We start from the raw sequence: 16,755 nt of genomic DNA on the forward strand, positions 1-16,755 counted from the left end.
ATTTTTTTCAAGGAATACAACTTTAGTTGCAAAACAAACTTTGAGAATTCGTGGCATCATTGTATTTCTCGTAAGTTATTTACTTGTTTTCACATAAAAAACGTTTAATACAAATGTTGTTGATCGGTTAATACAAATATTGACTACTAAACAATGGTATATGTCGTGTTATTCATCGTTACACCGTGCTATCGCTATCTCAGTTGCGGTTACACAGTACTTTATTATAGCTTTTTTACTCAGTCTACGGTTGTTACTAACCAACAAGCTAACCAATATGTCAAGAGCCCTGTAAACGGTCAAACATGTTTGTCAAATATTACGTGCTTGTTAAATTATTTGAACGTCTGCGGGCGTGTTTGATGCAATGGATGCATTATTCAAACAACGTGTTTGGCAAAGATTAACGGCGTGTTTGTGGACGAACATGTTTGACCGTTTACGGGGCACTGGGGGCACTTTATTACAGACTTGGTCAGTTTTTATTTGTAATCTGTGTTTATTTGTGTATAGCCTATAATCTAGGTGTCCGTCACTCAGAACAAGTCACAAATTTTTCGAAGTAAAATATTGTGAGTGTGAACTTGTGTGATGTGAATTTGAATTGTGGAAAATGTCAGGAACATAGGAATATGTCGAAAATGATGTGTTCGTTTTTGTGGATTTTTAGAACTTTAGGTATAATGCAGATGTCTACCAAAATGGTCTAAAACGTAAATTGTTTAATATTTTAATTAGAAAGAGGTAGAGAGTGATTTTAGTGTGTAAAAGTCATAAGACTTGTGTCATCTGTCTACTCTTCCTTCAAGATGGCTCCTCCACCGGAGTATGATAAGGAACCGAAAGCCCCGGATAAAAGCATAACAAGTAATTCTGTCGAAGATTCAAAATTAGTGTACAACCACGTAAAGGATCAATCTGCAAATACGGAACACAAAATTACGACTGTGGGGGCCAACTTTGACGTAGACGTGAGTCGACCTTTTCTTTTATTTATTCCACCAGCGGTATTTAAATTGCTTAGTTACTCCTTATTTAACAATAATTAAAGCCATATTCAATTATTTTACAGCTAGTAAATCAAAATTTAAAAAAATATTGTTCTTTTATGAAATAAGTTTTCTTTGACTAGCGATGATGGCGAAGGAAATGTCAAAAATACACTCGTATTTTTGATTTATCTGAAACTAGCCGATACCCGCGGCTTCGCCCGCGTGGATTTAGGTTTTTAAAGATCCCGTGGGAACTTTTGATTTTCCAGGACCAAAAGTAACCTATCCATACCAGCCCATCCCCGTGATGCAAGATATCTCAGTACCGAATTTCGTAAAAACATTTAAACGCAATTATTCTTTAAAAATCCCATGATATCACCACAATTTAAGAATTCAATTACTTACAGTATCAAGGCTGAGGAGTTGGATCCTCGAGTTCAAAAAGTCTTTACTTGGTAGGTAGCTACTACCTACCTCCAATATAATCGCACTGCGACATAATCGCGTTGCACATACGGACTGCCGCGGCCGTCGCCATTATTTTAATTTCGTGACATCTCCTGAGATATTAATCTAAATGAAATGATACAAGGGGCAATTTTGGTCTAAATTAAACACTTGAGATAATGAAAAATTTTATTTTGATAAAGATTAATACTATTATAGTAACAGCCCCGAAAGTAAAGCTTAGACCACATTTCAAAACCATAAAAAAAAAGATTCCGACGAATTGAGAACCTCTTCCTTTTTTTGAAGTCGGTTAAAAATGGTTATTGTGAGCCTACTGTAAAAGATAGATATATGCTATCGCGGACTTTTTTTAGAGCTGTTTAAGAGAAACAATTTCACCGAACATTGTTTTCGTGTAACTTTAACTATTTAGGCAGCGCACACCACGGAAGCTCACAGGTGAGACTTTTTTCATTTTATTGAAATTTTCAAAAGGATCTCTAACTTTTTTAATAATAAAATATAGCCTATGTCACTCAGGAATAATGTAGATTTCTACTGGTGAAAGAATTTTTAAAATCGGTCCAGTAGTTCCAAAGATTACCCCCTACAAACAAACTTAACGACATTATCTCTTTATAATATTAGTATAGATTTACTTGAGCATTTGTATTTGTTATGGTCAGAACATCAACTTTTGATCAACATCACTTGATGTTGATCAAAAGTATTTTTAACTAAAAATATTGGTTAATAGTTCTTTTTGACTGAAAAGCACTGGTTATAAATAGGTTTAAATCTAAGCCCTTTGACTCACTCCTTCATTCAGCTTCACTTATTCTACCTTAGTTATGGAGGTTCTAGTTTGCTCCACTTGGCCTCATAGGCTTGCGTTATTCAGGATTTCATTTGTGAGCTTTACAAAATAGTGGTAAGACAGATGCAACTGCATAATATAATTTAGGTGTTCTGATATTTGACCTAATCTTACATACATTATGAACATAATGCTGATTTACTATATATTTTTTTTTTTATGTTAGTGTTTTTACCTGCATTGCAAGGAAATTTCTTAATAATTTTAAATACATATATCATAAATTGCAGAACTATCAGGATTTGAACCTGCATCTTCTGGGATCGCGCCTGACGCTCTGACCGCTAAGCCACGGTTCGCTTGCTGCCAGTGACGAAATATGTGATATCTATGTTCGCTCAGTACTGAAGCGACTGTCTGCAATTTTTGATAATATCTGTTTAAATTTATTTAGATAATGGTGATTTATTCCGGCAGAGTGTTCAGATCAGAATTTCAGTCAACATCTCTTTACTAACTAACATCTAAATCAAAAGTGTACTATAAAATTTATTATAGAATAAATTTATTATTTATTATTTATTTATTTATTTCGATTGCGGTAGGAAGAATGACAGTTGACAGCTATAATGTCACAATCACATTCACCTCTGATTGGTTGACGCTCGCTCACTATTGGCTACAATGCTTTGTTGATGTTGTTATGAATAAATTTATTATTTATTTATTTATTTTATTTATAGAGTTTTTTGCAGTTAAAAGTAGTTTTGACTTGATAAGAGTTAAAGTATGGATCTTTATTCTTCATACCTGTTATTTTGCCTTTATTCAATGTTAAGTAATTCCTTTTTAGTGTTCCTTACCTGCAAAGGAAAAAGGGATAGGATCACTTTGTTGCCTATCTGTCTGTCTGTCAAGAAACCTATAGGGTACTTCCCATTGACTTCCCATAGAATCATGAAATTTGGCAGGAAGGTAGGTCTTATAGCAGACATGAGGTGAAAAATCTGAAAACTGTGAATTTGTGGTTATGTAACCACAAAAGGAAAAACGGAACTCTTATAGGATCACTTCACTGTCTGTCTGTCTGTCTGTGTCTGTCAAGATACCTAGAAGAGGGTACCGTCCGTTGATCTAAATTTATGAAAATAAATATAAAAAGATAAAGGGAAAAATCCGAAAACTGCGAATTTATGGTTACATCACAAAAACAAAAATTAAATTGTGAAATAGATGGAGTGATCGCAATAGAGCCATACCTGCCTTATTTTCTGAGTACCAAAATGTGTGGGTTAGAATAGTGTTTGTACGTACCTTAAATTTTCGTATATTTGCTAGCTTGAGCCAGGGGGCAGTTGAAAAATATCAGCTGCTAAAGGTACGTAAAAACATTACTCACTTTTAAGTCTGAGTGCTGATTTTATGTAGGTTTTACAGAATACTGTCAATCCATACTAATATAAATGCGAAAGTGTGTCTGTCTGTCTGCTAGCTTTTCACAGCTCATCCGTTTATTTTGATGAAATTTGGTAACAAAAATAAAAAACAAAAATAGCTTCCATCCCGGGGAAGGACATAGGCTACTTTTGATCCCGAAAAATCTAAGAGTTCCCACGGGATTTTTAAAAACCTACTAAATCCACGCGGACGAAGTCGCGGGCATCATCTAGTAGTAAATAATAATTAATATTGCCGTTTTTTTTTTTAATATAGACGTTTTAAAGCAGCCAAAAAATAACTTAATCTTACTTAGTCTGAGTCTTAATTTTTATAATATGATGCCCAGGGAACTATTTTAATAGTTTTTGTAAGCAGCCAGAACAATTTTAGGGGCCAAACATCTGCCATACACAATTTATATTATAAATCAAGGGTATGAGGTTGCTGACAAAAAAGTGTTATTTTTTTGTACGATGGTACGGAATCCTTCCTGTGCTAGTCTGAATCACACTTGACTGATTTTTAGGGTTCCATACCCCAAAAGGAAAAACGGAACCCTTATAAGATCACTTTGTTGTCTGTCTGTCTGTCTGTCTGTCAGTGTGTCTGTCAAGAAACCTACCGGGTACTTCCCGTTGACTTAGAATCATGAAATTTGGCAGGTAGGTAGGTCTTATAGCAGACATTAGGGGAAAAAATCTGAAAACTGTGAATTTGTGGTCACATCACATAAAAAAATGTGGTCATGAAATAAAATAATTAGTATTTTCAATTTTCGAAGTAAGATAGCTATATCAAGTGTATATCTCAATAAACAAAACAAATTTTTATTTATTTTTATGCATCATAGTTTTTGAATTATCGTGCAAAATGTCGAAAATATACAATTCTAGTACGGAACCCTTGTTGCGCGAGCCTGACCCGCACTCGGCCGGTATTTTATTACTTGTATTATATGCTACCTTTTAGCTTTTTGTTAGTGCTAGTACCTAATGGGGCGCCCACTAGGTAGTATATTTGACTATTCAGTTTTTTTTTATCCCATATTATGGCGTCTTTAGTAGTAAGCACTTGAAAGTTTGAGACAAATCTATTGGTAAAAGAATCATCAAAATAAGTCCACAAGTTTAATCTCTAGAGCGCCACAACGGAACAAAAGCAGCTTTATATTTAAGTACCTATAGGCTGATGAACACAACACCTCGCGTCGCGTAGTCGTGAAAATACTCAATTTGTATTGTTTACCTTTGTAACAACAAAGTGAAAACTCAAGGTTCTCATTTTCCTGAATATCTGACGTCATATTATACTATGAGGGTGGGTCACAGGCGCTTGCAAAGGTCACGGTCGAGCCAGGAGCGAGCGAGGACATCCGGGAGTCGAGAGATCGATGATGCGCCGCTTTATCTCATCATTTACCTAATCAGCCTTGTGTAACATAACTATCACTACATACCAAACACAGTCCCTTCGCCGAGTTTTGTTTTATTTTGATGGTTGTTTTATACAATTTTCACCAATGGAAAGAGTAAGACGGTGTCTGCGAACGTCTTAGACTGGCTGATTAAAATATATAATACATATAATCTGATATAACGCGAGAGGTTTAGTCCTGGCGGTTGCATGTACCTATTTAAATCCATACTTAATATTATAAATGCGAAAGTGTGTCTGTCTGTCTGTCTGCTAGCCTTTCACGGCCCAACAGTTTAACCGATTTTGATGAAATTTGGTACAGAGTTAGCTTATATCCCGGGGAAGGACATAGGCTACCCGGCTACTACTACTTTTTAACCCGGTTAAAGAGTTCCCGCGGGACTTTTGGAATACCTAAATCCACGCGGACGATGTCGCGGGCAATCATGTAGTTATATATATTATTATACAGAAGCTGTGATAGCCTAGTGGTAAGGACATCTGCCTACTAATTGGAGTTCGGGGGTTCGATCCCGGGCACGCACCTCTGACTTTTTGGAGTTATATGCGTTTAAAGTAATTCAATATCACTTCACTTCACCGTTAAGGTGAAGGAAAATATCGTGAGGAAACCTGCATGGCTGAGAGTTCTCCATAATGTTCTCAAAGGTGTGTAAAGTGTACCAAATGTGGTTTTGGCCATAGTCTACCACGTTGGCCATATGGCCAACGTGGTAGACTATGGCCAAAACCCTTCTCACCGTGAGAGGAGACTCGTGCTCTGTAGTGAGCCGGCGATGGGTTAATCATAATGACGATGATTATTATTTTATTCTCATCATAATACTGAGGGCGATTCTCTGGTACACGATCTCTAAACTAAACTAAAATGATACGTCTAAATCTATTGCTATCCCTTTCATAATGTTGCTTGCGGAAAAGGATAGCACTAGATTTAGACCTGTTAATTTAGTTTAGAGATTGTCTTCAAGAAAATCGGCCCCATTGTCATGACAACGAACGGTTAGAATAAGAAAAATAATGTAGAACCTGCGCGTGGGTCCTTGAGTTAAATGATTCAGCATCCAATCGACCGGAACATAATTACGGAATTAGTTACGCGTCTGCAGCAAACACTGGTTTTTAGCATTTTCTATAGTCACTGAACCTTTGACCCAATTCCTTATTGATTAAAACGATACCTTATAGGTATAACAAAAAAAACGGTCAAGTACGAGTCGGACTTGCACACGAAGGATTCCGTTCCATCGTACAAGAAATAACACTTTTTTTAGGGTTCCTTACCTCAAAAGGAAAAACGAAACCCTTATAGGATCACTTTGTTGTTTGTCTGTCTATCTGTCTGTCAAGAAACCTATAGGGTACTTCCGTTGACCTAGAATCATGAATTTGTCATCATGTCATGTCAATCATGTGTATTCACAAATAAAATTTTAAAATATGTGTTCATGTTAGTATTCACAATAATTAGTATTTTCAATTTTCAAAGTAAGATTAATATACCAAGTGGGGTATCATATAAAAGGGCTTTACCTGTATATTCAAAAACCGATTTTTATTTATGCAAAATGTCGAAGAAATACGACTGTGGTACGGTACCCTCGGTGCGCGAGTCTCATTCGCACTTGGCCTGTTTTTTTTAAATTCCATTACAAAATAGCTCTTGACTGCGATCTCACCGTGGTAAGTGATGATACATTCTAAGATGGTAGCGGGCTAACTTGAAAGCGGTGTGGCAGTTATTTATTACACCCATACTCCTCGGTAATTATAAATTCCCAAATTGCCCCTGCCGGGAATTGAACCCGGGACCTCCCCTCCCATTTACAAGACACCTCTCACCATCGCGCCAAGCAAGTCGTCAAAAACTAAAGACTGTCAAGATCCGAATGCCATACCATACGAAGCCAGCGACACCCTCGATATGAATAAATGCCGTGCGTGGCCTCGACTATGCTACCTACAGTCCGCGATAGGCTGAGATGGCAATCGGGTTATGAGGCGGGGGGACGCCCCGCACATCCGCATTTCACCCGCCCCCGCCCGCACCAGATTAGTGCGGGTTGGGCTGTGCGGGTGTACGGGGCGTTCCCTCCCCGATTGCCATTTCGCGTACTAAACAATACGTTGACCTGAGTCAACAGAACTTGGAGCTTGAAGGATATGTTTTTCATACGCTGACCTTGTCGCTACGTTGTCAGTGATATAGAATAGTGATAGCTGATATCACACTACGTACAGCTAATTCTATTCGCCATAATTAAATTACGTAACTGTTTGTTATCGTCATTTTATGGTAGTGTTAACATTTTCCATATTTATCGAAGTTTGTACAAGTTTTTGTCAATAATATTGGAAGTCATTTTAACTAGCTTTTTTAATAGAGATAGCGAGTAAACGAGCAGGCGGGTCACCTGATGTTAAGTGATTACCGCCGCCCATGAACATTTGCAGCACCAGAAGAACTGCCGATGTGTTGCCGGCCTTTTAGGAAATTGTTGGTCCGCCCCTTGAATGCCCCCTTGTTGTAATCTAGTGGGAATACCGCCGATGGGAGTTGGATCCACAGTTTGTATGTGCGTGGAAAAAAGAATCTGGCACGACGGACGGTCGAAGTCCAGACACCCAGGTGGTGATGGTGAAATTGTTTACGGTGGCGCGCGGTGCGGTTGTAGAAAAAGGAGGGTGAAATGAGGTCAAAAAGCTCTTCAGAGCCTATGGAACGCCCTTCCGGCTTCAGTTTTCCTATCCATTTTTGTTATAGGTACCTTTAAGTCAAGAGTAAATAGGCGTCTTCTAGACTAGCGCGCTCCATCTTAGGATGCAGCCAAGGGCTGATTAAAAAAAAGCTTTTGACCGCAGCTTATTGGCTTTAGGTTTTTAAAACACCTTTGTCTTCCCGAGATAAATAGTAGCCTTCTTACCTATATCTAGTCCTCTATCTTTTTTTTAAATAGAGATAGCGAGCAAACGAGCAGGCGGCATGTTAAGTGATTACCACCGCCCATGAACATTTGCAGCACCAGAGGAACCGCCGATGCGTTGCTGGCCTTTTAGGAATCTATCTATAAAAATTGGAGCGACCGTTACGAAGATTCAACTGACTCGATGATAAAGCTACAATCAACTAGGATATTAACTTAATGTCTATTCCCCGACTAGTGAATTTTACATTTTTATCCATACACTAGCTTATTATAGCAGACTACACTAATTGCAAACCCCTATTTCACCCCCTTAGGGGTTGAATTTTCAAAAATCCTTTCCTAGCGGATGCCTACGTCATAACAGCTGCATGCCAAATTTCAGCCCGATCAGTCCAGTAGTTTGAGCAGTGCGTTGATAGATCAGTCAGTCAATAACATTTTCCTTTTTAAATATATTTAGATTGCAATAAGAGCCTTACTTATTTACAGTAGCCAGCAAGAAATAATGTAGGTACATCGCATCGACCTTTATAATGAGATTTCGGCTTTGTAGAGCGTTATCGCTGTCACTCATACTTATGTGACGTTTTGTCGGTCTCAACAACAGAGACAACGCTCTACGAAACCGCTATCTCTTTCTAAAGTTCGATGTACAATATTTTCTGCCGTGTACTGTATGTCATTGACTGAAAGCAAAGTAACCATCAAATACAAGCTAGTTAAACATAAGTAGGTGATTGTTTTCCAAATGGAATAAAACTATGACGTATAGCATCTTGCCGCAGCGTGAGTTATTTACCGCATTAGCTCACCTTCTGTGAGTCGGGGCTTTGACCTATAATGTTAAATCAAAAATACAATAGGTACCTAACTGGTAAGTGGTAACTACCTAATATAGAGTTTCGCAATCTACCTACTTAAGTTATTAATTTTTGTTTTCGACACGTAATGAACTAACTACATAAGCATTAATTAACTGCTTATCGTACCGTCTCCATGAATCTGCGGAATATAATTAAGGCCAAGTCATACACAACGCGATGCGACAGCGATTTGAGTCGCTGCGCCATAGAAGTTCCTTTATGCCGCAGAACTGTCTGATTGTAGCCAAGCGCTAGTCTATAAATTAAAAAAAAGTGTTCACTGCTGAGTCGCACGAAGAAGCCGCATTACCGCCGCAGTGTGTTGGAGAGTTTCTTGTCTGACGCCTCATAAAAACTTAATTCCACGCGAACGAAGTCGCGGGCATCTTTTAGTATCATAATAAAGCCATAATGGGGAATTTAATTACTGATTTATAAGCACATAATATATCGTAGAAGTGAAATCACTGAATAGTTCTTAGTCCAAAGTCCTCTGAAGAAACCATCCACGTAATAATGACTTGTAGGGCCGAAAATGCGATTGGTTTTATTTATTTTTCAAGAAATTCTCAGTAGCTCAGTAGCCCGTTACGACTCGGCGACTCGTAACTGCGTCTAGTGGCTAGTGGTATAATCACTAGTGGTTGTGTTTAGTGGCTGGCACGAATGGCCCAGTGGGCGGCAGTACTAACGTCTTGTCGTGCTACTACCGATGCACGTTCTGTTCGACCAGGACTTTATTGTAGGATGTCTCTGTTGGCACAACACAAGCCATTAATAAATAAGTGTAGTGACTAGTAACTGATGAGATCCCACATGTATCACATACTGGGATTCATTTTGTCTGATGTATTATGGCAAACATTTTTTTTATTGAAAAGTTAATATTTATGATGGTTTCTTCAGAGGACTTCGGACTAAGAACTATTCAGTGATTTCGCCTCTACGATATAATATTATGTGCTTATAAATCAGTAATTAAATTCCCCATTATGGCTTTATTAAGATACTAAAGGATGCCCGCGACTTCGTTCGCGTGGAATTAAGTGTTCAAAAATCCCTTCAGCATTATTACTTCGGGCATATTTTCCAGGAAAAAATAGCCTACGTCTGGCATCGAGAACGAGATGCAAGCTATATCTGTACCAAATTTTGACAAGATCGGTTAAGTTTAGCGGCCATGAAAAGATAATAGAAATAGACAAATAGACAGATACACATTCCGCATTTATTATAACTACTAGATGATGCCCGCGTGTATTTAGGTTTTAAAAATCTCGGGGAACTCGTTAATTTTGCGAGTTAAAAAATAACCTATAACTGAGTCCAGAATGGAAGTTACCGTACGCGGCTGATAATGCTGCGAGAACGACAGAGACAACGCTCTACATAACTGCTCATAAAGGCCCATATTACAATACAGCTCTCCGCAAGTTAAAAAAAAATTGTGTTCGCCTGACATAATGTATTCCAGCAGCAATAGCTACTCGTAACAATTTCCTCTAAATATATAAAAGGAAAAGGTAACTGACTGACTGATCTATCAAAGCACAGCTCAAACTACTGGACGGGTTGGGCTGAAATTTGGCATGCAGATAGCTATTATGACGCAGGCATTTGCTAAGAAAGAGTAAGAATTTTATAGAGAACACTGTTTCGTTGTCGGGTCGTGACATTAGGGCTCTGTCTGAAAATCAGCGCTTCAGTAGTCAAATACCGCAGCATCATGCTGAGGCAGAAGCCCTTTCAGCTCAAACAAGACATCATTTTTGTTCTTAGTACTGTCAAGCTCGTAGTTTTAAGCTTAACTTTTTTTAATTTGTAACATTTGGCTTATATGTTTCTTTTTTTTACTTGTTTTGTAAGCTGAATAAACTTTTATTTATTTTATTTATATAAAGACCTATTTGAAAACTTTTGTTTCAGAACAATAAACACGTGGAGACCCTCGACGACGGGCAGCTGCGCGCCTTGCTCGATGAGGCTATCACATACAAATGTCCAAAAGACCGCGAGGGCAAAAGTAGTCTTTTTAAGGTTCGTGGTCAGTGAAAAGCTAGCAGGCAAACAGACAGACAGACAGACTTTCTCCTTTGAAGTATTCAGTATCATCATCATCATAAACCCATCTCCGGCCTACTACTGAGCACTTGTCTCCTCTCATAATGAGAAGGGGCTTTGGCCATAGTCCATCACATTCGCACGCAGTGTGCGGATTGGCAGACTTCACACACCTTTTAGAACATTATGGAGAACTCTCAGGCATGTAGCTTTCTTCACGATTTTTCCTTCACTGTTAAAGCAAGTGATATTTAATTTCGTAAAACGCACATTACTCCAAAAAGCTAGAGGTGCGTGCCCGGAATCGAACCCCCGACCCCCCGAACAGAAGATCGATGTCTTAACCACTAAAGTAAATTTTTATCCCAGAGACTAAAACGACAGCTAGCAGTGGCACCGATTCTAAGCACAACCTAATTTTAGAGTATTCGCACCCTCTTCTTACTATTGTAATATGAAAAGGACAGAAGCAGTTTGACATTTCTAAATTTAATTTTTAGATGGTAAAACCCGTGATTTTAGCACGCACTCGCAAACCTACTGTTTAAATTTGTATTGTGCACTAAATTTTAGAATCTTTAAATGTGAAAGTCAGGTTCCGTTCCTTTTTTAGCATTAGTAAAAAGAAAAGGATGCAGATACTCTAAATTTAGTTTAGAGAGAGACTAGAGAATCGGGGCCAATGTCAACCTAAAAAATACCAGCCTAACAAAAATAGCTTTGTCCACAAATTCACGGTTTTCGAATTTTTCCCTCGAAATTTAGAGTATTTTAGGTATTTTAGAGTTGTTTTAGAGTATTCGCATCCTCTTCTTACCAATGTAATATGAAACGACAGACGCAGTTTGACAGTTTTAAATTTAATTTTAAAATGGTAAAACCCGTGATTTTAGCGCACAGTCGCGAGCCTACTGTTTAAATTTGTAGCGTGCACTAAAATTTAGAGTCTTTAAATGTAAAGTTCATGTTCTGTCCCTTTTTAGCATTGTTAAAAAGAAAAGGATGCAGATACTCTAAATTTAGTTTAGAGAAAGAACGGAATCGGTGCCAATGAAGTGATCCTATCAGGGTTCCTTTTTTCCTTTTGAGGTACGGAGCCCTAAAAATAGACCTTAGGTATCACTTATTATTATTTATTAATATTAGTATGAATACAAAATGTTTGATGTAATTACAGGAATTATTGGAAGAAGTTGAGCAGGACGAGCAGGCGTGCGAGGCGGCGGCGCGGGTGGGCGCGGGCAGGAACACGAGGCGCGGTCGCGCGCGCCGCGAACATCACTCTAGTCTACAAGTGAGGGAGGACAACGGTTCTAATTGTTGCCCACAATCTCTTAGACTAAGAGCCAGCAACGGCCAGACCTTCGTTATTTTATAAAAACTGAAAGTTTATCTGCGTATTGTCTCCAACACGGAAGAATGATCAGCGAGTAACATTTTTTACAATTTTGATACCTGTTATCCCCTAAAGCCACCATGATCCAAACTTCATAGTCGCTGATTGTTCTTCTCTGTATTGGGGTCAATGCGCATAGAAACTTTCAGGTTTTATACTGTAACGAAGGGCCGGCCCTCACGGGCTCTTAGTCCAATAGCACTATTATAACAACTGTCAATTTAGAGATAGCGTACAACTGAATTTGCAATAATCACTATCAAGTACTACTAGGTAACCACTTGTTTGTAGGCCGAAATTAATAAATAATGAAATCAATCGACTCGCGCGCTATAACAATAATTGAACAATTGAAAAAAATCGGTTGTTTTACTGTTATTTCTTATCGAATAATTCGATTCGGGCGATTCATTCGAGAATCGAAATCGAACAGTTTATTTTCATTCCAGTGAATCTCCCATTGCTGTAGAATACTAGCGCGCGTTTTGACATTTGACTAATAGTTGCTGACTTGATTAGCTGGATGCTCCCCTAAGTTATGGTAGACTATACTTACGATGTAGTTGTAATGAGTGGTTTGGTGGCAGGACCTCGTGGCGGCAATGGCGGGCGAGGCGGCGCCGAGGCGTGGTCGCGCGCACGCCGCGCACGCGCCCACGCCGCCCGCCGGCACCGTGTCTGCGCGCGCGCTGCACGGCGGCAGCCTGCCCTCCGGCGTCGACACCTGTGCGTATCTCGCCTTATCCATCTTAGCGCGACAGGTCGAGATGGCAATCAGGGTGGGGACAGGTGATGCGTGGGTGTGCAGGGCGTCTACCTTCTTACCCCTTACCCCTGTCGCTTACTATAGCTGTTTGTACTCTCGACGAGTAGCTCACGCAAAAAGAATACAAAGCTAGATTAATGAGTTTGTTCGAAAAACTATTAGGTATAATTTCGAAATGTACCAGAAGTAAATTTAAAATGTTAAACTTATAAAAGCATCATTTTTTCGTAAAGAAAAGCAGTCGAACTAAACTCTGTAAATGTAATCGGTTTCTACACAGCATCGTACTAGAGCGCTAAATTGTATGGCGGCTATGACTTTGCCCGTGAGGTGGCAACGAGCCACGGCCGGAGGCACTAGACCTGGCTGGAGACACCCTCTGTCTCCAGCCAGTAGTCGTACGTAGTCGAAAGGGAAAGTGAAAAAATATCTCAAGTGCGAGTCAGACTAGCACACTAAGGGTTCTGTACCATCATACAATAATTTAATTTTCATGTTGGCAATTTTGAAATTTTTGTTATTCGCTGTTATAGCGGCATTAGACATTGTGTGAATATTTCAACTCTACCTATTACGGCTCTCGAGATACAGCCCCCTGACAGCCAGACGGGTGGTCGGACAGCGGAGGCTTAGTAATAGGGTCCCGTTGGCACCCTCAGGTACGGAACCCTAAAAAAGAGTGTTGTGTTTGCAGCGTTCCTGCTGGGCGAGGAGACAGGCGTGGGCGCGGTGCGCGGCGGATACCTGGCCACGGTCCGCTGCGTGAACCCGCCGCCGCTGGCCGAGCGCCGCGTATCCACGGGCGACGCCAGCCCGCCGCAGCAGCCGCCGCCCGCGCAGGAGCTGGACGTGCTCTCCAGGTACACATCTAAGGCTGATTCAACAGTCGGCCAACATGGATATAGGCCTTTTCGAAATCGTGCCACCGAATGAAGCCAGGTCCAGCGGACTGGAGGTGGAAGTGGTGTCGTCGATTGCCGTCAACACGCTCTGGCGGTTTATAAGAAACTAGCTTATGGCCGCGACTGGACTACGCAAATTTCAAACCTCTATTTTACCACCTTAAGAATTGAATTTTCAATAACCTTTTCTTAGTGGATGTCTACGTCATAATAGCTCTCTGCTTGCCAAATTTTAGCCCGATCCGTCCAGTAGTTTGAGCTGTGCGTTGATAGATCAGTCAGCCAGTCAGTCAGCTTTTCCTTTTATATATACAGATATATTTCCATAAAAATTTAAATAAATCAAAATATAAACTGTTGGAATTTGAACTTTACCTTGTATTATAAGTAAAGGTAAGGCGTATTATGTATGCGTGAAAAGGGAAAATTGTTTACAGAAGAAGTAAGCCGACGTTCCCGATGACGTACACGGCGCGTGCGACTCTCGAGATCGGCAGCGGCAGCGTGTGCTCGGGCCGCGCGGTCACCACCACCACCGCCTCCAACCAGGTGCGTACCGCGTCCCCCGCCCCCCGCACCCCCGTCCCCGCGCCCCGCCCTGTCTCCGATCAGGCCCGCCTCATGAGCGCGCTGTGCGTCGCCGGCGCGGCCCGAGCAGGCGGTGGTGCACGAGCCAGACCGCGCGGCCCGACCATCGCCACCAGGCCACGCTTCCCCAGCTCTAACCGCAGCGAACCCGAAGAACTGAATAATGCCATGTGGGTCAACACGGTCAATAATTGGTACGAAGGCTTAGATCGTTATTCTTATCGAGCATCCACAAGCTTTGAAAATGAGAACAGTTTTGCGAGACAATGTGGTGTAACATCAATGAATAAGAATTTATCTGTACAGAGCAATATTAATATTTTTGATAATAATATCCAGAAAATAGCACCTGCCCTCACCGAAGATCCTATCAGCTATAATGATATTGTAGTTAGGAGTATGGAAATTTGCAAAAGCAATAAAATAAATAGCAATAACGATGAAAGTTTATGGTTAAAGTATACACCCATAGATAAACTTAAGTGTGATAATACTGAAAATAAAATTGTTTTTAATGATAATGAAAGTGATATTCATGCAAAAAGAATGTACAGAAAAAGAGTAGGAAATGATTTAGTAGCACCTAAGAAGATAATAGAAACGCCAACGAATTTTAGAAAGTTAAGTATAGGCAAGCCGTTGTGCGCCACTAATGACACGTGCAAAGATAGAAAACCAATCAAAAAATTGCATAAAAATACCGAAAATGCAGTAAAAGACAAACAGTTAACTAAAGTGAAAGATTTGAAAAAAACTGTCGAACACGGTGGTATCGAAAAGGAGTCGACACCTACCGATGTTGAAAAAATTAGCTTGCCTTCTAAAGTCACCGAAAAATGTAGTAGTTTAATTGTTGAAATTGTCAAGAGGTCAGATTTAGTTGAAACTTCAAAGACAAAGACTGATTTTGAACTGGTTGAAATTCCTTTTAATAGTGAAGCTATAGACGACTCAAATTCTTTTACTGAATATGTTGCACACCAAAAAAAACTTATTAAAAAATTGGAAATAAATAACAACGATGACAATTGCAATGCAAACTCGGATATTGTCAAAATATCTTCCTCAGAAGAACCTATATGTAAAATAAAGTTTCAAAAATTAGAAGTAAAAACAACCATTGAAAGAAATGAATCTACTAATGAAGTTACTACAGTATCGAATTTTGATGTCGATACCATCTCGAACGACACCTTCCCATCAATGATGGCTGAACTTCCAAACGACGCTTGCATCCTTCTAACATTCCCTAAAAGCTTTCAAATTCTTACAGACCCTTATAAAAAAAATGAACCATCACCTAAAGTAAAAGAAATTGTTAGTGAAGTTAAGTCTACTAACGCAGCCGTAGATTGCAATGAAAATAAACCAACTAAAAAGAACAAAAAAAAGTCTAAACAACCGCAAGCTAGTGTTATTGCGAAAAAAGAAGGCTTGAACAAAAACGCCCTTAGAGTCCTACTCTATAGTGACAGTCCAGAAAAAACAGATTGCATAAGAAAGAAATTGTCTTCTTTCAAGGATAAAGAGGTAGGAATAAATTAGTATTGTCTGTGAACAACAACTATTTTTGCCCGTATTTAAATAATGATTGTTTTACTTTGCAGGTGGATTCCGCCATACCCTTTAGTTGCATCACAACACCTGAGGTTGTGGCCAGTTGCAACACGACTTCCTCTACCTCCCAATCGGCGGTCGTGGTCGATTCCAAGGTACATGAGTTATTCGACGTGCTCGTAGTACACTCGTGCGTCCTAATAATCACCTTGCTATTGTCACACCATTTGCAATATTGTTCATTTCGAAATGATCCTAGTGAGGAAATATTGTACTATTTGTTGCATTCAAATATTTTTGAGCATAATACACATTTATCATAAATTTTGTACTAATGATACTTTGATTATTTATTATAAACATAATATTATATTATAATTGTATTTATATAAAACAATTATTACTATGAAAACACATACACTACATCTCTTTACATGCTTGCCATATATTATACATAATTTTATATTCATCATTTATTTATTAATACAATTTTTGGAGATTAATGGAAAACTTAAAGATATCTCTAGCATTTTTTTAAATAATAAATATATTAATT

General features: G+C 39.2%; 2 protein-coding genes across 5 annotated transcripts in view; both read left to right on the forward strand.

Annotated features, from left to right (window-relative positions):
* The window catches only part of pasha (partner of drosha), a 144,958-nt gene that overhangs the window by 2,231 nt on the left and 125,972 nt on the right, over positions 1 to 16,755 (forward strand). The gene's annotated exons all lie outside the window — the stretch shown is intronic.
* LOC117985222 (uncharacterized) overlaps positions 545 to 16,755 on the forward strand; it is a 35,044-nt gene continuing 18,833 nt past the window's right edge. For all 4 annotated transcript variants that reach the window (XM_069501035.1, XM_069501036.1, XM_069501037.1 and 1 more), the window contains exons 1-7: positions 545 to 971; positions 10,856 to 10,966; positions 12,168 to 12,284; positions 12,974 to 13,112; positions 13,847 to 14,012; positions 14,492 to 14,603; positions 16,250 to 16,354. In XM_069501035.1, coding sequence (XP_069357136.1) covers positions 810 to 971; positions 10,856 to 10,966; positions 12,168 to 12,284; positions 12,974 to 13,112; positions 13,847 to 14,012; positions 14,492 to 14,603; positions 16,250 to 16,354 — 912 coding nt within the window. In that variant the 5' untranslated portion in view covers positions 545 to 809. The remainder of the gene's footprint in view (positions 972 to 10,855; positions 10,967 to 12,167; positions 12,285 to 12,973; positions 13,113 to 13,846; positions 14,013 to 14,491; positions 14,604 to 16,249; positions 16,355 to 16,755) is intronic.

This window comes from Maniola hyperantus, chromosome 9, assembly GCF_902806685.2.
Source record: "Maniola hyperantus chromosome 9, iAphHyp1.2, whole genome shotgun sequence".
Taxonomy (NCBI): domain Eukaryota; kingdom Metazoa; phylum Arthropoda; class Insecta; order Lepidoptera; family Nymphalidae; genus Maniola; species Maniola hyperantus.